Source organism: Schistocerca cancellata, chromosome 1, assembly GCF_023864275.1.
Source record: "Schistocerca cancellata isolate TAMUIC-IGC-003103 chromosome 1, iqSchCanc2.1, whole genome shotgun sequence".
In the NCBI taxonomy this organism is placed as follows: domain Eukaryota; kingdom Metazoa; phylum Arthropoda; class Insecta; order Orthoptera; family Acrididae; genus Schistocerca; species Schistocerca cancellata.
This window is the reverse complement of record NC_064626.1, coordinates 903,793,609-903,816,545: the sequence shown is the minus strand read 5'-3', so window position 1 is coordinate 903,816,545 and position 22,937 is coordinate 903,793,609. Positions and strand designations below refer to the sequence as shown.

The 22,937-nt window shown below is 41.5% G+C and overlaps 1 protein-coding gene across 1 annotated transcript in view; it reads right to left on the bottom strand.

Annotated features, from left to right (window-relative positions):
- Positions 1-1,207: 1,207 nt before the first annotated feature.
- LOC126113047 (sodium-dependent serotonin transporter-like) overlaps positions 1,208-22,937 on the bottom strand; it is a 519,069-nt gene continuing 497,339 nt past the window's right edge. Inside the window, exons 12-13 of the mRNA XM_049915015.1 lie at positions 2,018-2,126; positions 1,208-1,239 (exon numbers count right to left, since the gene is read on the bottom strand). Coding sequence (XP_049770972.1) covers positions 1,208-1,239; positions 2,018-2,126 — 141 coding nt within the window. The remainder of the gene's footprint in view (positions 1,240-2,017; positions 2,127-22,937) is intronic.

Sequence of the window (22,937 nt, the reverse complement as noted above, 5' to 3'; positions counted from 1 at the left end):
AAAATACAGATTTTACTATTTGTGTAAAGCCATATTTACCTGACATACGCTACTACAACTACATTTGATCATGTTCTACAAAGGTTATGGTTATGAACATACATCGATTTACATGGGCGACATGTATAAGCAAAGGGCACAAACATGAAAGGACATTGTGAATCTCAAACAAAAGCTTTACTATCAAACTGATTATCATGACAGTTCAGGTGTTTCAGGGAACATGAAGAAAAATGAAGAAACAAATTGCCCATCACTATTACCGTAGAGTAAAAAAGCAAATATGTGATATCTGAGAAATTCCTTTCTCATAACAGCATACGATTTAAACATTCCAGATATGATATGAAGGTGGGTCCTACATAAAAGGCTCTAGATACATTTACATTGCCAACTTGGTATTAGTTATTGAAGGATGATTGTCGAAAGACTACTTTCTTCATAATAATTATTTCTGATTTAGGGTTCAATCACTGAGTCTGAGAAACTGTACAGTAACTATCCCATCACATTTAGCGATTTGCTCTTGAATACTTGGTACCGTTAGTTATGTTTTTTGTGGTGTATGGGTCCATTATAATGTTGATATTATATTGCATCTATAGCACTACTTTCTGTAAGTATAGTTTACAGTCATCAAGTAACTTCCTAAAGACTCACAATGCATATTGTAATTGAAATATCTTAATATCTGATTTGTCATTTGAGGCAACACTAGTACATCTAAATGGCCTGAGGATCCTATTTTTTCACCATTTCACAGCAAACACGCATAAGATTACGATTGAAATGAACTACACATGTACGCAATTTACTCAGTGTGGTACACTACAGTTTCAAGTTTATACTTAGTCCTGAAATCCCTGCTATAAGGTGTGTGTGTGTGTGTGTGTGTATGTGTGTGTGTGTGTGTATGTGTGTGTAAAAAAGAGAGAGAGAGAAATAGAGAGAGCGAGAGAGACTGGCTGGGGAAATGTAAGATATAATGCAGCTTACAAGAGGTAATTTAATGATGTGCCTTCCAAAGAGTTATACGGAAAAATAGGCTGGTCTCTTTGAAATCGTTGGAATACCTTTTTACCCCAAAAACAAAGAAAAGCTGGAAACTGTCGGCTTAATAAAATTATGTTAACAAGATCTTTTGCGAGAGATATCTGGAATGGTTTTCACTGAGAAAGTGTTTTCGACTAAAGGAAATAAAAGTGTCTTAAAGAAAATTCACATTAACAAGCAGCGTGCCTGTGAGTGTAAACAGCAGAAATTTCAAGATGTGTGACAGTTCTCTAAACGGGGCTTATACTACTCGAGGATCGTCGCGATTTGTATCAAAACTTTAATATGCGTGAAACGGTTGCTACTCTGCACCTAATCAAATTCGTTAATAGTGACTACGACACTAACAGCTTACCGTGCGTATATAGCCAGCAATTCTTAAGACCACTACTTGCACGGTGTTACAGAATCGGAAGATCGCTTTGCATGCATTTTCCTCTTGCCGAGGGCGTGAGGTGACGTGTTTTCTCACGTCGTTAACACCAATACTAGATATACAAGTATAAAAAAAGACATCGGTACACAGAAAGCGGAGAGATATAGAAATGCGAGTACAAATGCAGGCTGATCGTCAACTGCAATTCTTCTTGGTCGACACGTCGGTAAATGGAAGGTGCCCTTTTATGTAAAAGGGGAATTGGGAGGAAGGGCGAGGATTAATGAGGGAAGGGGGGTGGGAAGGGGTGAGCGTAGGAGAGCAGGCAGCTCTCGGCGTTCCACAATAGCCGCAGACAAAGTGAGTCGAGTAATGCGATCTCTGGGGCTGTGCAAACAGCGGCCAGCGGCGGAGGGGGGCTTCGCGACCTCGCTTCTGGCGGCCAGACTGAACCGCCTGCGTGTTCCGCGGCTGCGGCTGCAGCGGTGTCGCGGTGCCGGTGGCTGTGGCTGTGGCGCCCTCACACGAGCCACTCCGGCCGGCTACGTCACACGTGCGTGCCCGCGCCGCCGCCAGAGACCGCCACTGCGCCTGCGCAGCCGCCGCCCGTGCTGTCCGCTGCGCCGTAGTTGGAGTTGACGCTCACCGCTGCCGGCTCGTCGCATTCGTCGCACGGCTTCACTGCCGCTTTCACGCGCTGCACACAAACAACGACAGGTGATCAACTCGCACGTGTTTCACTCTCAGAAAGAGTATCTATGTTACTGCAAAAGATCTGTTCCGAAGATTTCGTCTAACTTCTTTAACCAAACACCTTCGCTGAAGCTGTTAGACTATTGTAAAATTTTTCGTCATACAGTAGTGGAAATCAGTACAAACACATGGATGTTGTTGTTGTGGTCTTCAGTCCTGAGACTGGTTTGATGCAGCTCTCCATGCTACCCTATCCTGTGCAAGTTTCTTCATCTCCCAGTACCTACTGCAACCTACATCTTCTGAATCTGCTTAGTGTATTCATCTCTTGGTCTCCCTCTACCATTTTTACCCTCCACGCTGCCCTCCAATGCTAAATTTGTGATCCCTTAAAGCCTCAGAACATTTCTTACCAACCAGTCCCTTCTTCTTGTCAAGTTGTGTCACAAACTCCTCTTCCCCCCAATTCTACTCAATACCTCCTCATTAGTTATGTGATCTACCCACCTAATCTTCAGCATTCTTCTGTAGCACCACATTTCGAAATCTTCTATTCCCGTCCTGTCTACGCTGGTTATCGTCCATGTTTCACTTCGATACATGGCTACACTCCATGCAAATACTTTCAGAAACGCCGGCCGCGGTGGTCTAGCGGTTCTGGCGCTGCAGTCTGGAACCGCGGGACTGCTACGGTCGCAGGTTCGAATCCTGCTTCGGGCATGGGTGTGTGTGATGTCCTTAGGTTAGTTAGGTTTAAGTAGTTCTAAGTTCTAGGGGACTTATGACCTAAGATGTTGAGTCCCATAGTGCTCAGAGCCATTTGAACCATTTGAACTTCCAGAAACGACTTCCTGACACTTAAATCTATACTCGATGTTAACAAATTTCTCTTCTTCAGAAACGCTTTCCTTGCCATTCCCAGTGTGCATTTTATATCCTCTCTACATCGACCATCATCAGTTATTTTGCTCCCCAAATAGCAAAACTCCTTTACTACTTTAAGTGTCTCTTTTCCTAATCTAATTCCCTCAGCATCACATGACTTAATTCGACTACATTCCATTATCCTCGTTTTGCTTTTGTTAATGTTCATCTTATACCCTCCTTTCAAGACACTGTCCATTCTGTTCAACTGCTCTTCCAAATCCTTTGCTATCTCTGACAGAATTACAATGTTATCGGTGAACCTCAAACTTTTTATTTCTTCTCCATGGATTTTAATACCTACTCCGAATTTTTCTTTTGTTTCCTGTACTGCTTGCTCAATATACAGATTGAACAACATTGTGGAGAGGCTACAACCCTGTCTCACTCCCTTCCCAACCACTGCTTCCCTTTCATGCCCCTCGACTCTTATAACTGCCATATGGTTTCTGTACAAATTGGATGTCTGCAGGAAAATTGACATTGACCGCTGAAATATTTGTGCCCATTGTATGGGCAATAGTATGAGATCTGGTACACTGACAAATTTAGTCAAATGGTATCGCATTTGATGGCGTATATAACAAGAAATCAACGATTCAGGGGTAGAAGGTGGAACACAGTATAAAGGCAGGCAACTTTTTGCAGTGTAAGTGTTTGCGTATGTGCCTCTGCTGCAGATAAGAAACGAAAATCATTAGTGATGGTGCGTATTGTATAAATTGTGACGATGTCACGCGGAAAACAGTTATCATGAGATGAAAAAGCAAAAATCGGTGCGTGTATGGAAATGGGACACTCTAATCGTCAAATAACTACAGAGTAACTGTTTTACTGGATGTCACCTACAAAATCTTATCAAGCTGCCTATTAAACAGGCTGATACCAATATCAGAAGAACTGATTGGGGACTACCAGTGCGGTTTCCGCAGCAACAGATCCACATTAGGTCATTTATTCACCCTAAGACAAGTAACTGAGAAGGCGTGGGAATTCAATGCAGATGTCCACATATTATTCGTTGATTTTAAAAAGGCATATGATGGCATACACCGACAGACACTCCTAAACATAATGAAGGAATTTAAAATACCATCAAAATTAATCAGATTAATTAAAATGTGTATCGATGAAACTTTATGTAGCATAAAGACACCGGTAGGAGAAACTGAAGATTTTAAGGTGTACATTGGACTGAGACAAGGGGATGCCATTTCACCTATTTTATTTAACCTTTTCCTAGAGAAGATTGATAGAGAATTTTCTAAAACCAGTCCACAAGGGATCCAGCTACAGGATGTGAACATTACAAGACTTGACTATGCAGATGATGTAGCACTAATAAGTAGTTCCAAAAGAGAATTAATCAGAATGATGCAAAATTACTACAAAATTGCTCAGAAAACAGGATTACATGTTAATGAAGAAAAGACATAATACCTGCACATAAGTAAGAAAACCAGAAAAGACGCACCTCTGACTGTAGATGGATTCAATTTCAAGACTGTTGACCACTTCAAGTACCTAGGAAGTATTTTTAGTAATAACAACAGAACAGATATAGAAATAGATGCCCGTTTATCAACAGCAAACAAGACACTTTTTAGTTTCATCAAAATTCTAAGAAAAAGATCACTTAGCAGTAACTTCAAAATCCGCTTATGTCAATCGACCATTATACCTGTGATGTTATAAGGATGTGAAACATTAATATTTAGAAAGAAAGATGAAGAAAAACTGTTAATATTCGAAAGAAAAGTACTAAGGAAAATTTTTGGACCTGTATACGACGAAAATAATATGGAATGGAGAATAAGAAGAAATGAAGAATTACGAGGGCTGTACTAATACCGTAACATCGTCGAAGTGCTCAAAAGGATAAGGTTGGATTGGGCAGGCCATATAGCAAGAATGACAGAGAATAGGCTACCTAGAATGGCATTCAGCAGGACAATAGAAGGAACGAGAAGAAGAGGGAGACCCAGAATCAGATGGCGGGATAACATTCGGGAGGACACAATGAGGATGAAGAGCAGCAGCAACTGGACAAACAGCGCATTGCACAGGCAGAAGTGGAAGAGGCTCATAGAGCAGGCGTATGGTCGATAAGGCCCTTGCCACATGTAAAGTAAAGTAAAATTCGTCAAATCGCCAAGAAGTTGACCTGTTAAAGTACATTGATTGGTAATTTCGTTAAACTGTGCGCACCATATGAATAGAACGAAAAATATCTGCACAGTAGAGGCAGCGGAGAAGTTCCTTTTACACGAAACAAGGGCCACATTCTTCAATTCTCAATTTCTTGCTGATCTACAGTTGTCAGTAACTGCCAGACGTGTATTTTGTCAAAATACCTTGCATTCGAGGAAAGACTGCAGAAACCTGCTCTAACATCCAAACATAAGCAGGCCAGATTTGAGTTTGGTGAAACACATAAATCGTAGACTTCAGAATGGGATTAAGTGATTTTCGATGATGAGAAGAAGTTTAATTGAGATAGGCCGGATAGGTTTCAATACCATTGGCATTATCAGAGAACAGAGCAACAGGTAAGAATGAGCGGAAATTTTTGTGGTGGAAATGTATGGTTTGGACAACCTTCTGTGCTAAAGGTAAATCATACATTGCTTGGCTGAACACCATACTAACTGTAACATGTCCACTGAGACGCTATAGACAGAATCGATTAGAATGTAAAAAGAGGATAAGAGACATTCAAACAGTCATTCTTCCCGCGCTCCATTCGTGAATGGAACAGGAGAAAAACCCTTATAACTGGTGCAATCGGACGTCCCCTCTGTCATGCACCTCACAGGGGTTTGCAGAGTATAGATGTATACGTAAAAGCTAGACCCACGCTTCAACTTTTATCTAATATCTTTGATAAAAGCTTACCTAGCACACTATCAACGACTTTACCAAATGGCTTTGATAAAAGAACTTTGCCAGAGATTTTATTACACTGCAATACGGCGCTGAACGCCTAACAAGGTGCACGGTTGAAGAAGACACTTGTAGTTTGACTGTCTAACAGCTTGCAAACAGAACAAAAATTTCATTTTCAGTATTTGCTATAACTATCGCCCGCCCCGATAGTTGAGTGGTCAGCGCGACGGATTGCCGTCCTACGGGGCCGGGTTCAATTCCCGGCTGGGTCGGGGTTTTTCTCCACTCAGGAATTGGGTGTTGTGTTGTCTTCATCATCATTTCATCCCCATGCGGCTCGCAGGTCGCCCACTGTGGCGTCGAATGTAATAAGACCTGAACCAAGGCAGCCGGAGCTGCCCCACAAGGGGCCTCCCGGCCAATGATAGCAAACGCTCATTTCCATATAACTATTGACCGAATTTAAAAATTTAAGTTGTTTCCATAATTTGCTCATCCCGAGGTATAATCTTATGTCAATGGTTTAACACAACAAGTCAAGTACTGCAGGTAAACACTGAATATACGTTCTGAGGCAGCATGACCCACGGTGCTCAAATTACCCAGACGTGATTCAGCCAGTATCTGAGGATGAGAGCAGTTAGCGACCAACAAGCTTTACACATAATTTCAAATCTTTTTCTCGCTGGCATGCCCCCACAAAACGATGAAACGAAAAACGTTTTTCACTTACTACATTCTCTCAGTTCACGCAGTAAAACTGTAGCATCGTGTACGATGTTTGAACGTTTGAATTTATTAACTCCTTTACTACGGACTCTGTTGCAAACAAATTTATCAGACAATATCCACTGATACCAGTGAATGTACCTGCTAAATTATGTCATCGTATGACGTGGAGTTCAGGGGATAAGAAGTCACAAACATTGAGATGAGTGCAAAACTGCTTTTTCTTGAGACGGAGCGCAGATTATACAGACTATTCGTACCATTGTTTACTGATGAGAGCACTCATGGACTTCTGACAAACTTTAAGCATAAGATAGAACTCTTACTACGCTTTTTCTTGCTTAAATGCTTGACTCTAAATACACCAGTCACATTAATGTGACCATCTGTCAAAATCCCGAATAACCACCTTTTGCAACGCAGACGTGCAGGGAGGGAGTCAGCGAGATTCTGGAAGCCACTGGCGGGGATGTGGAGCCATGCCGTGACCAACTGTGCTAGGTTTCTCCATGGCGCTAACAGCCCCGTCGACGTGGTTCCACGGATTCGTGACTGGATTTAAATGCCGATAGTCTGGTGGTCAGGAAAGTACGGCAAGGTCATTCTTGTGCTCTTCGAACTGATCACGTACACTTCGAGCGGTGTGACACGTTGCAATTTCCCTGTTGGTAGATGGCATTATGTCGAGGAAAAAACAAACTATGTGTCGGGGTAGACTTGGTCACCAAGGGTAGATACGTACTCGTTTGACCCAGAATGTCGAGATCACCCGGGGAATGCCATAACGCTTCCTGTTTCGGACAGGACGCTTCTGACGATAGTTGCTGGGCCGAACGCGCCAATGGCGATCTCTTCGATGGAGCGTAAAACGCGAGTCATCTGAAAAGCCCACCTGTTGTCATTCCACGGACATCCGGTTGCGGTGCTGGCATGCAAGTTCCAGCTTTCGTTGCCGATGAGCAGCAATCGGCATGGGTGCACGAGCCGGGCGTCTGCTGTCTTCTTATCTCAGAGTAGAACTTGCATCCACTTGTACCCAAGTCCACAATTATTTTTTTCGACATATTCCAACCACAGCTTTCTCCTGCAGCTTTTAGCCACTACATTTACCTCAAGTAACATGAAGTTGACCCTTGATGTCTTAATACATTTCCTGTCTTCCTCGCCCTTATTCTTCTCAGTTTCTTTTTCCGCATGGTCCTCTTTTCGCCGATCGTGTGGAGAACCTTCTCATTTTTTTACGTTGCATACGCTACCAAACAACGTTATGCTCCAAACATACATTCTCAGATATATCTTCCTCAGATTAAGGCCAATGTTTCAAACCAGCAGACTTCTTTTGACCAGAAATGACCTATTTTCCTGTGCTGGTCTGCTTTTAAGTCCAACTTAATTCGTTCGTCATCTGTTATTTTGATTATATGGGGCAGAATTCCTTCGATTCGTCTGCTTCATGTTTCTCAGTTTCAATTTTAACATTAATCTCATTTCTGCTACTACTCATTAGTTTCTTATTTCTTCGACTTATTCTCATTTCATATTCTGTGCTCAGTAGACAGTTGATTCCAGTTAGTATGTTCTGTAATTCCTCCTCACTTTCGCTGTGTATCAGCAGCAACATTCACTAAACGTTCGTTGAGGGGACACCGTTGATCTTGCTTCATCTGGGCGGTCACTTGCTCAACAGTTGCACTTCTACGATAATGATCTATGCAGACAAAATGAATTAAAATTTGTGCTGCCACCGGGACTCGAACCGGGGTCTTCTTGCTTGATTTTTTTTTTTTTTAATCTCATTTTGTTCGTTGAATCTGCTCGGGGCGGACGTCGTAATACATCCGTTTAAGTTCGTTGTTCATCGATTAACTCAGTTTTTTTTATTACAGAGGGCTGCTAACCTTCTGACCGAACACGCTGAGCTACCGTGCCGGCTACACACTTCAATTCATTTTTTCCTTATATATTGGGGAGGACACTCGGCTTAGGTAGCTTGTGCAGCAATGTTAACTATCGCGCTGCGGTAGTGTAATGGTTAGCATTTCTGCCTAACAAGCAAGAAGACCCGGGTTCGAGTCCACGTGTTCGGTCAGTGGGTTAGCTGCCCTCTGCAACACGTGTTCGGACAGAGGGTTAGCTGCCCTCTGCAATTAAAAAAAAAACTGAGTTAATGGATCACCGGCGAACTTAAACGGATGTCTTGCGACGTCCGGCCCGCGCAGATTTAACGAACGAAAACGAAAAAAATGAGATTTAAAAAAAAGTCCCGGCCGCAGCACATATTTTAATTCATTTCATCTGCTTCGTTCATTATCCTAGTTTATAAAAAGAGACTTAAATGTCTCAGGGAAACATTTAATTATAAGTTGCACTTCTGTTAGCCAGTACACACCCTCGCAGCAGTCGTTCACCTCTGTCAGCTACGGCCCGCGGTGCCCCCCACTTGCCTCGGCGCCAGTGACAGCCCCAATTTGCCATGCACAGTATACTTTAACCACGGCGGCAGGCGAACGGCTTTCGCAAATGTTTCGACCCTTAGCTCGAAATTCGATGATCATGCCCTTTTGTCTGTAGTTCGACCATTCCTAGACTATCAATACCGCGGTTCCATCACGTCCGCATTGTTACTTTGTGCCAGGAAGGGCTGTCACAAGGGAAGTGTCCAGGCGTCTCGGGGTGCACTAAAGCGATGTTGTTTGGACATGGAGGAGTTACCGAGAGACAGGAACTGCCGAGGATATCCCTCGCTCAGGCCGCCCAACGGCTACTACTACAGTGGATGACTGCTACCTACGGATTATGGCTCGAAGGAACCCTGACAGCAACGCCACCATGTTGAATAATGCTTTTCGTGCAGCCACAAGACGTCGTGTTACGGCTCAAACTGTGTTCAATAGGCTGCATGATGCGCAACTTTGTTTCCGACGCCCATGGCGAAGTCCATCTTTGCAACCACGAAATCATGCAGCGCAGTACAGATGGGCCCAACAACACGCCGAATGGACCGCTTTGGATTGGGATCACGTTCTCTTCACCGATGAGTGTCGCATATACCTTCAACCAGACAATCGTCGGAGACGTGTTTGGAGGCATCCCGGTCAGGCTGAACGTCTTAGACACACTGTCCAGAGAGTACAGCAATGTGGAAGTTCCATGCTGTTTTGGGGTGGCATTATGTGAGGCCGACATACGCCGCTGGTGGTCATGGAAGGCGTACAATACGTGAATGCCATCCTCCGACCGATAGTGCAACCATATCGGCAGCATATTGGCGAGGCATTCGTCTTCGTGGACGGCAATTCGCACCCCAATCGTGCACATATTGTGAATGACTTCCTTCGGGATAACGACATCGCTCGACTAAAGAGGCCAGCATGTTCCCCAGACATGAACCCTATCGACAATGCCTGGGATGGATTGAAAAGGACTGTTTATGGACGACGTGACCCATCAACCACTCTGAGGAATCTACGCCGAATCGCCGTTGAGGAGTGGGACAATCTGGACCAACAGTGCCTTGATAATCCTGTGGACAGTATGCCACGAAGAATACAAGCATACATCAATGCTAGAGGATGTGCTACTGGGTATTAGAGGTATCGGTGTGTGCAGCAATCTGGACCACCACCTCTCGCTGTATGGTGGTACAACATGCAATGTGGGGTTTCATGAGCAATAAAAAAGGCAGAAGTGATGTTTATTTTGATCTCTATTTCAATTTTCTGTACAAGTATGTGTGTGCTCAGCTTGTAAACGACAACTGTTTACAGGTACCACAGCGGTGCAGGTGAAATCGAGATGGACAAATTGATATAAGACATTTGTGGTCCATCAAGTCTGGAAACAGACTCAAACTGGTCTACAAAAGCCACGTAAGCTGCACATAGCTCTGGCAATTCTGACGAAGCAAGACTTAAGAAAAGACGAAACACCTTCATAGAATTTCCAGACCTACAAAAAGAGTTCAACAATGCAAAACGGTGTAAAAATTTCACAATTCTCGGAAAAATAAGCGTAGGGATAATATGCTGTATATGTAAGAACAAGAAGAAACAATTTAGATCGTAGACTAAGAACAAACGGTTGGGATTAAAAAAGAATGTAAGATAGGGGTGCAGTCTTCCTTCCCTACTGATTAGTCTGTACATCGAAGAACGAGTGACGTAAATAAAAGGTAGGTTCAAGAGCATAATTAAAATTCAGGATGAAAGAGCATCAACTATAAATTCGCCGAATACACAGCGAAAGTGAGGAGGAATTACAGAACACACTAACTGGAATCAGCTGAGCACAGAATATGAAATGAGAATAAGTCGAAGAAATAAGAAACTAATGAGTAGTAGCAGAAATGAGATTAATGTTAAAATTAAAACTGAGAAACATGAAGCAGACGAATCGAAGGAATTCTGCCACATTAGAATCAAAATAACAGATGACGAACGAATTAAGTTAGACTTAAAAGCAGACTAGCACAGGAAAATAGGTCATTTCTGGTCAAAAGAAGTCTGCTGGTTTGAAACATTGGCCTTAATCTGAGGAAGATATATCTGAGAATGTATGTTTGGAGCATAACGTTGTTTGGTAGCGTATGCAACGTAAGAAATGAGAAGGTTCTCCACACGATCAGCGAAAAGAGGACCATGCGGAAAAAGAAACTGAGAAGAATAAGGGCGAGGAAGACAGGAAATGTATTAAGACATCAAGGGTCAACTTCATGTTACTTGAGGTAAATGTAGTGGCTAAAAGCTGCAGGGGAAAGCTGAGGTTGGAATATGTCGAAAAAAATAATTGTGGAGTTGGGTACAAGTGGATGCAAGTTCTACTCTGAGATAAGAAGTGGGCACAGGAGAGGAGATTGCATCAAGCCACATCACACCAGTCGGAAGGCTGATGATAAAAACAATTCCTCAGTCAACTGAAATCTGTTACTAGATACCTCCCTCCCCCATTCCCCTCCAATCTTTCCATAAAGACCTTGTTTCAATCTATTATTTCCTTTCAGACTGTAACAAAGACCTTCCTCAGTCCACCCAGTCATCTGAATATATTATGAAAAGAATACATTGCTACTCATCACGTAATGTTGAATGGCAGACAGTCACGACAAAGATCACTATACATTTGACCTTTCAGCCAAAAGACCTTCTTCAAATGTTGAAAACACAAATGCAACTCACATACACATGACCACTATCTCTGGCCACTGCAGCCATAGTGCGAGTGACTGCATCTGATGGGAGATGCAATTCTTGGTTGGTCGGGGTAGGGAGGAGGCTAGGGCGGGGGAGGACAGGGATAGCAAAGTGGGGGTGGGGGAAGGAGTAGTGCTACTTATGGGAGCATACACTAGGGCTACCAGGTGCCAATGGGGGGGGGGGGGGCGAGTGGGGGGGGGGGAGTGAGGGTTAAGGGGTGGAAGGCGAGTAGAAGAAAAGACAAGTAGAAGAGGGGAAAAAGACTACTGTGTTCATTGGTAGAACAGAAGGCTGTGTAGTGGTGGAGTGGGAGCAGGGAAGAGGATAGTTGAGTGAAGGGCAGGACTAGCTAAGGTTGAGGGCAGGGTGTTGGGGGGAGGGCTACAGGAATGTAATAAGTCAGAAAAGCTGATGTTGGTAGGAAGGACCCGGATGGCAGGGGCTGTGAAGCGGTCACTGAAGTGAAGCATATTGTGTTGGGCAGCATATTCAGCAACTGGGTGGTCCAGCTGTAGAGAGCTGTAGACAACCTCTCGATTGCACCTAGCAGCCCTAGGCTGTCTCCACCATGCCTGTAAATAGACCCACAAGCAGTACTGCACCTAGCAGCCCTAGGCTGTCTACACCATGTCTGTAAATAGTCCCACAAGCAGTACTACACCTTCCCACACCCCTGCCTGGCTGTCCTCCCACCTCCTCAACCCACCTCCTTCTTTTACCTCCGCCACATACGATTTGCTTCTCCCATCAGGTGCAGTTGCTCGCAACCTGGCCTCAGCGGACAGAAACAGAGGTCATTTGTGCATGAGTTGTGTCTGCATCACTATGTGCCTTTCGTCAAAGAGCAACTGTACGGCAGTCGTTTCATTGTGCATGTCTGCGACTCGTTGTGTTGTCTTTGTATATATTCAAACGATTGGATAGACCAAGTAAGGTCTTTGCTGTATTCCAAGAGGAAATAAAACACTGAAACTAACTCTTTATGGAAAGATTGCAGGAGGATGGAGGACGGGCGTAGCTATCAACAAATTTCAGATGGCTCAGGATGATAATAGAGACAATAAACACATAATAATAAATAATGGAGACTAGGTCACAACAGTAACTGTCATGAAAAGCATAGTGGTAGTGCGACTACCGCTGTTATTACTGATGGTAATGGTATTGATCATATTAGCGCAAGTGGCAACGATTTGATGAAGAGTAAAAAAGTCATATTTTATCTGCAAAGCGTTTTTGGAGGGCCAATGACCTGCCATTATACATGAATCTAACAGGGAGACTGCTTCAGGGTGAGGCAGTCTATACTGTTCCGAACAGCAAATATGTAATACTCTAAGTCCGGACAAGTCGACACGCGATGCTGTGAAATCAATTGAAGGACCTGACCTGCCCACTTACTTGGAGAGAGGCGAGAGACGAAGAAATATTCCAAGATGTCGACTATGGTAGTAATTGTAATGAGTTAGTTAGCTGCGCGTTCCATAGATCATTTGCAGAATTTTTTCATCAAAGTGATGTGGAATCTGTCAGTTTGCAGGATATGTATACACGATTAGTGATACCATTAACCCAGATAACCCTGACGTCCTTCTGGAAGGACGACGTAACTCACTGTTGAAATTATTTACTTTTGCGAATAACGCATTGTTGCAACGGACTGTGACGCATTGTTATATGAAGTAGGCAGAGTCAGTTGCGCGCTGCGACAGTCAGTTTGACGCTGTCGTTTATAGTGAGTGAGAAACTGTGTCTTGAAAATAGGGCCGATTTTACCATGGACGAACTGACTGACCTTGTCATCGATGGGTATATATATTTTCTTTCATATTGCGTCAATAATTCTGAAACTTGTCTTATAATATCTTAAAGAATTAACCCATATTATTTATGGGTTCATATTACGATTGAAAGTTTTCATCAGTTGTAATTCAATTATGTTTTCAACCGTCCTTCCAGAAGGACGTCAGGGTAATGTGTTGTCATTTTGTATTCACAGAAAACGATGTACACTTATGGAACATTTGGACATGTTAGAATCAAAAGATGAGGAAATACCTAATACTGGTGTGAATGTAACATTACACCCTCCTCTAAATTCAACTGATGACGTAACAGATGAAGATTCGGGTGCTGAAGAAAATCCAAGTGTAGATAAATTACCAGCAAGTCAGCTCAATGCTACTGCGCTACATGACCTAGAAGAGAGGGGTGTGGAAGCAACAGGAACAATAAGAGGAAACAGAGTTAAGAATTGTACTCTATCATTTGTAGATAAAATGATAAAAGAAAATAGAGGATCATATGAAATTTGTTCTGACTCAGCATCCGTAATTACCATTGTACGTTGGAATGACAACAATGTTGTTACTGTAGCCACCGACTTTGACAGACCGCAACCACTACGCTCTGTAGCAAGATTTTTCAGGGAACAAAAGAAAAGGATTAGCGTGCTTCAACCTAACTTGGGAGGCATAGATCGAACTGACCAAAATCAGTTCCTATATAGATGCTCTGTAAGAGGGAAAAAGTGGTATTTCCCGATCACTGCACATTTTATAGACATTGCAGAGCAAAATACCTGGGACCTTTACAAGCACAACGAATAACCCATAGGTCATCTGACATTTCGTCGTCGAATTGTCACTGCAATTCTTGAAAGTAACAAAAGAGTCACTACCAGCAGAGGATGTCTTAGTAAGAGGGCAAAACAAGATTCTAGATTTGATGGAAGAGAACATTATGTTGCTGAATTACCAACGGATGAGATAACAAAAAAGAAGAAGCAGCTGAAATGTCGAAGTTGCCACAAAAAAACTACTACTATGTGTGTAAGATGTGACGAACCACTTCATGTTTGTTGCTTTTTGTCTTATCATACTAGTGCATAAAATATGTGTATAGGTTATTTTCTTTGTTTTTTTGTATTTATTAGCTGTTTTAGCCCATAATTCAAATTTATTTGTTTATTTGAAAGTATAAAAACCAAAACAAGTTAATTGTGCAATGTCATATACTTTAAAAACATGTTCCCTTATTGTCCTGACGTCCTTCTGGAAGGACGCCCATTTTTGGAAATACTAAATAAAAATAAATACTCAAAATTGTTTTTACTTTCTTCCTTACAACCTTGTGAATGAATGTAGATAAGATATTAATCAATTTTTGAAAAACAAATAATTCAGGACTATCTGGGTTAATGATGCATAGGTTCTTTAAATGGCCTATACATATAAATAAATACTCACGCCGTCTCTGCACGGCAAAAGTATCGTAAGGATATGGATTGTGTCTCCGCTGACAGAAAATTAGAGAACAAAAATAGCAATTATTTTGCGTACGTCATTTGTCTTTTTTTTTTTTTTTCACCGATTCCGCTGTCTGTCGGTGCTCTGATCTGGTGCGTGAAAAACGTATGTAATCGAGTTGTCTCAGGATTACGTTAAAAGTTCTAATATGTGGGAGTCGCAAGTTTTTCAGTTTACTATCGAGCTACGTCCTAATTTCCTTCTTCCGATGCGACAAGGACTTGCATTTTAAGATTCAGCTCATCGGAGAGGAAGTCAACTCGAACAAAGAATAGCTGCCGCAGCCACGCTGACATTGTCGCACGTCGTTTGGGAGTAAAGGCAAATTACCAAGCCGCACACTAAAACTACGAGATTAACATTTATTTATTGTTTTAGTACGCATCTGCAGCTGCGCACGTTTATGGGCAGGCAAGTTTTGGTGCGGCTTATCTATAACTCTTGCATATCTCTCTCTACCCAACCAATATAATGACCATATTATCTATTAGTCCTACTCACATAATTACACTTAAAAAGGAGTTTACATAGGTATTTATTTATTTTAGCAGAATACCAGTTTTCAGTTAAAAATTTGTTCATGGAGTAGAATGAGTTCTCGAGGAGAAATGATTTTAGGCTATAAGGGTATGAAATGGAAGATCTCAAAGGCTTAGTTCTAGGTAAAGCAGTTGGCTAATTTTGGTTGAATAGTACGGTACCGACAAAATGACATCAGTCTACAAAGGAGAATGATTACCAGACACTCGCCCAACCCTACCTTGGTTATTGCTCATGTCTAGAATCCATACTGTGCATGGCTAATGGGAAGTGTAACACAGATAGTCACAGATTTGTTTGACCAACAAGAGAGCATCACAGAAATTCTGAAAGACTGACTTGGCAGACACTTGGTGTTTATATGCCATACAGTATAGAGAGCTGGAAGTATTAAAGATAAGTTTCCATAACAAAAGCACACTATAAAGGTGAAAATGATATTTGTTTCAATAATGATGTGCAAAACCTAATGAAATTTTTGCTGTAAGTTTCCATATACTGTACAAAATGTATGGAGATCTTGAGGTACTGGACATTAAATGGCGATATTTAATTGTTCTCCTACGCCTTAGCTGTTACAGGTGTTGTAAATTTACATTTAAGAGCTTGAAGAATGTTTTTCCTGGGTTTTGGTTGACATTTTTACTTGCAGAATGAAACACCTGCTACAAATATACGGTATTTCAGTTAAATTAAGCAGAGAGTTCGTAGTCTTGAGGTGATGGTTTTGGCTGTGGCTGTTGTATTCTGCAAAACCTTTGGTGATGGTGTTTCTGAAGTCTCAACCAGTAGATGTTTTGGAAAGACAAAGGAATATTTCTCACAATAGTTGACTGACTAACTTCTTTCATGATTCATTAGGAACTATTTGAAATAATTATAAAACAAATACAGTTTAGAACTTAATATAAAGTTTGGGACTCTACTACTTCCATCTTTAGCCTACAAAATTTTGATATATTACATGAATGCTTCTGCTAATTGAAGCTCATCTTTGTATATCTTAATATCACTACATCTAGTATAGTATGCACACATGGAAATCAAAGCAGATATATTGATTAAGAAATAAAGAATAAAAGAAAGCATTTAAGCTAAATAGGAAGAAAAGTGAAGTCTCTAAAGTACTAATAAGGTTCAATGATATCTTCAGTAATTATAATTTGTAAAAATGAGATACGTGAACACTAAGGCAAATATCTGAGCGTGAAAGTAGTGTTAATGTACAAACAGGCACTAACAGCAAGTACACTACGGTACTAAGAGAATTAACTGAAAATGTGTGTGGTGTAATGTAACAACAGCCATGGACATACATCTACTGCCATGCATAAAGAATTAATTATTTATGTGTTTGTTGCCATAAACAACTTTTTTACAATTTTCTATCTATGTTGTGGTCATTAATGGCTGTTTCTTATTTTTACTAAACTGAAGTGTAATCGAAAGACAGATGTGTGTGCGGCTGGTCCCGGCAGAGGTTCGAGTCCTCCCTCGGGCATGGGTTTGTGTGTTTGTCCTTAGGATAATTTAGGTTTAGTAGTGTGTAAGCTTAGGGACTGATGACCTTAGCAGTTAAGTCCCATAAGATTTCACACATTTGAACATAGATGTCCGTGCCTTGGGACTCTAAGTATTATTTAATTTTTCTCTTAAGAATACCATATTTTATAGTGGGAATTGTGTATAGTGGCAGCTGATGTATTTTATTTATTTATGCAAGAGGACGAGAAAGACAGGACAGACCAGTTATTATAACATGTATCTGAAAGCTATTTTCAAGTGTCTTGCAATATATTAATCATTTATTTGAAGTAAACATTATGAACTAAGATTTTTATTCATATCGAACAAAAAAAACGAATGTCATGATCATTGCAAGTACTTCTAGTAAAAAAAATAAAGTTTTGATTAGAGTGAAGAGTTATATAGCTCTCAGTTTAAAGTGAACACAACGATACGAATAGAAATAAAAAAAAATTAGCTACAATCATAGACCATATTCCACTGGCATGTGCAGATAAGAGATTCTCCTTATTCTCAAAGTGTCAGCTTGGAACGTAGCCTACACATCAGAAGTAATGTTAACTGACAGTTGATGCTGCTCTGCATGCTTCCTTATATGAACAGTGGACTTGTTGACAGTGGCTGATGACGTCAGCAAGTCACAATAGAGTGCATTTGCATGTGCAAACTCAGGGTGCGTCAATGAACGAGCCCACGTGCTCTCGTCTACGCTTGCTCCATATGGCCAAAATCATACTGGGTTGGAGCAGCAAAAGCGATGCCTGTGCTGCCTCTTTGGTAAAGATGATTTGGAGAGCATCTCTTGGACGGTGCAATGATATTCCAGCGAGCCTTTCAATTCTCCGTTGTTAAAGGATTGACCCAAGTATACTAACTGTTGTAATGCGCTTTTCGCAAAGGAAGCACGATATATTATTGATCTTTTCTGTATTTGTGTTAGATGCTAGCATTTTTGCAGCTTCTTCAGTAAAACGTAAGTCGTGTTACTGGCTATTAATCTTTGCGCTAACAATAAACAATGTTTCTTAGCAGTTCGGCTCATTATTTTACGGAAATCCATCAGAAATTTTTGAATACTTACTGGCATCAAATATGCTTAAAAGTTTATAATTATAATCATATATGTTCTGAATGCCTACAGATGTAAAATATGCATTCTGATTTACCCTGTGGCATATCTACAGACATTAAAACTTTTGGTTAGAATTATAGAACAGCGAGATCCAAAACCACAAATTATCATAAATTTTAGTCTATACCCACTCTAACTGTGATTATCAGCCTAGAATTGCTGTTTAACCAAAGCTTTGAACACTTAATGGAATGGAAACTGAGACACGTCACCAACCAAATTTTAAAATGAAAGTTTCCCACCTTCAGGTAGAATTTAATTGCGTTTTTCTCGTATATGGTTTGTACCATCTTGTCATTTAGATCGAAAGCAACCTTCTGAGATCATAGTGAAGGTGGATGCTCGTCATTGAATAAATATTTGCTGATATATATATATATATATATATATATATATATATATATATATTACTGATCTTAACTCTGTGCGAGTTTACCAACGTATGTCATCTGCAATTTTCAGTGCTACTAACCGGTAATACTACAAACAGTAAACCGTACTACTGTTATTTCTTGGGGAAACGTTTGGACAAGACAATGCTCTGCACATGTTGTTTAAGCAAAACCCTATCACAGCGTAGGACACTGTACTGACGACCTACTACTTCTTCAACGTTTCACAGAGGACAGTGTGAGCAGCATATGACTCTCAATCTCTCAACCATATACCTCGAAACATTCAACAGTTCTTCTACGTTCAGTACATGCAGTTCCTCAGTTGGCCACCGAAATCGCTAAAACGTTGGCCATTGGTCGTAACTGAGAGAATGAACTTGAAAAATGGCCCATTGTTTTATGTGAGAATACAATAAGTTCTCGAGTTTAATGATCGCATTGTATGAAATATACCTCATGCTTGCTTCATCTAGGACAGTGGTAGACATAATGTTATGTGGCAGTTATACAAAAGGCTGTCTTTTACCGCTTAAAAACAGGTACATGTTCTGACCCAAGTCATTCACCATTTACTATCGTTATAACTACCATGTAACTACATTTTAGCTATTGTCTGATGAGGGGAATGGAGTGTGTCAACCCATGAACGACTGGAACCCTAGTATTTCTTTGCTTGTTATACATATTTATTTAACTTCCTCAGGAGCATATAATTTAATACCAGAAAGCAGCCTTTTCGACAATGCATGGGGGCTTCTGGATGTGTCTAACGCTACTGGAACGTTACAGCTGGTGATCGCTACAGAACGTGCCCACAGAACGTGCACGCGCAAATCATCGTCATCCGTCGAGAACTGAGAAATTGAGAAGGATCGAATCATTAGCGTCAGGATCATATGAGTCCCATATAGATAGATCTCACTGACTGCAGTGTAACGGGTAAAGAACGTGTGGTGATGAAACAGACTCAGGACAACTGTGTGTCGAACAGAGCAGACACGGGTCCTTCCAGGAGGTCAACATCATCGGGACATCGGAGGATTGTTCGACGCTTTCTGATTAGTACACGAATGACAACAACTGAGATCTTGGTGACCCTTACAGGCACTGTGTCACCACAAAGCATCGGGACAGATTACTGGAAGGTCCCGAGTTGGCAGGCGTCGTTTACCACACCACAGACTACAGGCATTTGCACGGTGTAGGGACATAATTAAGAGGCATATTGTGTGGCTTTCTGTGGTGTTGAGCGATGACTCTGACTTCTGTTTCTGACGGTCAGATCGACGCCAAAGTGTCCGTAAACAACCTTGTAATAAGTTACAGGGAGCAGCGATTGACGACACCCATACCTCTCCATCTTCTAGAATAATGGTGTGAGGAGATACTAGCTATGACAACAGGATTGAGCTTATAAATGATGAATGAAGGCTGAATTACCGTCAGTATGTGACATGTGTAGTAAACCTTGTTGTCATACGCCACATTAACACGGTACCAAATTGAATTTTCCAGCAAGATAATCCAAGACCTCATACTGCCGTTCAAACCACAGACGAATTTAACAATGTACGGATCCTTGACTCGTCTGCCCGGTCCCCTAATTTGTTATCCATACAGCATGGTACACAAAACACGTCAGAACACTGTTGCAGAGGCAACGAAAAATACGTGCCAAATTCAGAAGAACGCAAAATTCCCAAGACTGGCTAAGTTTGAAGGAAGCTCGAAATTTAGTGCGGACGTCAATGCGAAATGCTTTTAATAGTTTCGACAATGAAACATTGTCTCAAAATATGGTAGAAAACCCAAAGAGAATCTGGTCGTATATAAAATACACCAATGTCAAAAAACAGGCAATATCGTCACTGCACGATAGCGATGGAAATGTTACCGATGATAGTGCCACTAAAGCGGAGTTACTAAATACAGTTTTCCGTAATTCCTTCACGAAAGAAGACGGAGTAAATATTCCAGAATTCGAAACCAGAACAGCTGTTAGCATGAGTGACAAAAAGTAGATATCTTAGGTGCTGCGAAACAACGCAAATCACTTAAGAAAGACAAGTCTTCCGGTCCAGGTGGTATACCCATCAGGTTCCTTTCAGTGTATGCAGACACAATAGCGCCTTTCTTAGCAATCATATACAACCGCTCACTTGACGAAAGTTCTGTTCCTAAAGACTGGAATGTAGCACAAGTCACATCAATATTCAAGAAAGGAAATAGGAGTAACCGACTGAATTAAAGATCCATATCACTGAACTCAATTGTCAGTAGGGTTTTGGAGCATATACTGTACTCGAACATTACGAATCACCTTGAAGAAAATGACTTATTGATACGTAACCAACACGGATTCCGAAAATATCGTTCTTGTACAACACAGCTAGCTCTTTATTCCCATGAAGTAATGAGTGCTGTCGACAGGGGATCTCAGATCGATTCCATATTCCTAGATTTCCAGAAGGCTTTTGATACCGTTCGTTACGAGCGACTATTAATCAAATTGCGTGCATATGGAGTATCGTCTCAGTTATGTGACTGGGTTCGTAATTTCCTCTCAGAGAGGAAATGATAGACGGTAAATCATTGAGTAGAACAGATGTGATATCTGGCGTTCCGCAAGGTAGTGTCATAGGCCTTCTGCTGTCCCTGATTCACATAAATGATCTAGGTGATAATCTGAGCAGCCCCCTTAGATTGTTTGCAGATGACGCTGTAATTTACCGTCTAGTAAAGTCATCAAACGATCAATTCCAATTACAAAATGATCTAGAGAGAATTTATGTATGGTGCGAAAAGTAGCAATTGGTACTAAACAAAGGAAAGTGCGAGGTCATCCACATGGGTACTAAAAGAAATCCGATAAATTTTGGGTATACGATAAATCGCACAAATGTAAGGGCTATCAATTCGACTAAATACCTAAGAATTACGAGCAACTTAAATTGGAAAGACCACATAGATAATATTGTGGGGAAGGCGAAACAAAGACTGCGCTTTGTTTGCAGAACACTTAGAAGATGCGACAGACCCACTAAAGAGACAGCCGACATTACACTTGTCCGTCCTCTGCTGGAGTGTGGGATCCTTACCAGGTGGGATTGACGGAGAACATCGAAAAAGTGCAAAAAAGGGCAGCTCGTTTCGTGTTATCGCGCAGTAGGGGTGAGAGTGTCACTGATTGATACGCGAGTTGGGGTGGCAGTCACTGGAACAAAGGCGGTTTTCTTTGCGGCGGGATCTATTTACGAAATTTCAATCACCAACTTTCTCTTCCGAATGCGAAAATATTTTGTTGACACCCACCTACGTAGGGAGAAATGATCATCATAATTAAATAAAGAAATCAGAGCTCGAATGGAAAGATTTATGTGTTCCTTTTTCCCAGGCGCCATTCGAGAGTGGAACAGTAGAGAAGTAGTATGAAAATGGTTCGACGAACCCTCTGCCAGGCACTTAAGTGTGAATTGCAGACTAACCATGTAGATGTAGATGCATGCATGGAGTGCGATGGTAAGACGTATAGTTTCGCATTAGCCTCCAGCCAGTACCCTACATGAAATGTCATAGCATGTGTTTCAGGGATGGCAAGAAATTCCGCAAGATGACATTCGCAGGCTGTTTGCGTCCATGCCACAATGAGTACAAGAGGCCATTCGTGCCTGGGGAGCTCACACCTCGTATAATGATCGTGATGGACATGAGAATATAATTCAGTCTAAGGACATTTGAAGATGAGAACGTGCTCTCGGATGGCGTGGTGCCAGTCGTATCCAAACTATTATTTATTGACACCGCACCACGTTTTCACCTTCTTGAAGATACAGTTACGGACGGCTCACTCCCCATGAGTCGGAAACTAATAAAAAAAGTTCGTATTGCAATGGAAAAAGAGTTCATACACAGTTAAGTCTCTCATTAATAGTTGCCGTAGTAGGAACAGAAATATTCAGTAGGCAAACTTACGGAAACAAAATTCTAATTTCCCAGAATGTATAAGGGGCTATCAAAAGCTTCCGTTCGGAGGCTGTATTGTCAGAACCGGTGTGACAATCAGCCAAATAGTCGTGAACATTGAGACAAACATCCCACTGACGCACAAAGCTGAAGGTAGCTGTTTGGTAAAACACCGTGCCCTGCAGCGTGAAGAAATCGTTAACTTTTTGCTGCGCATCC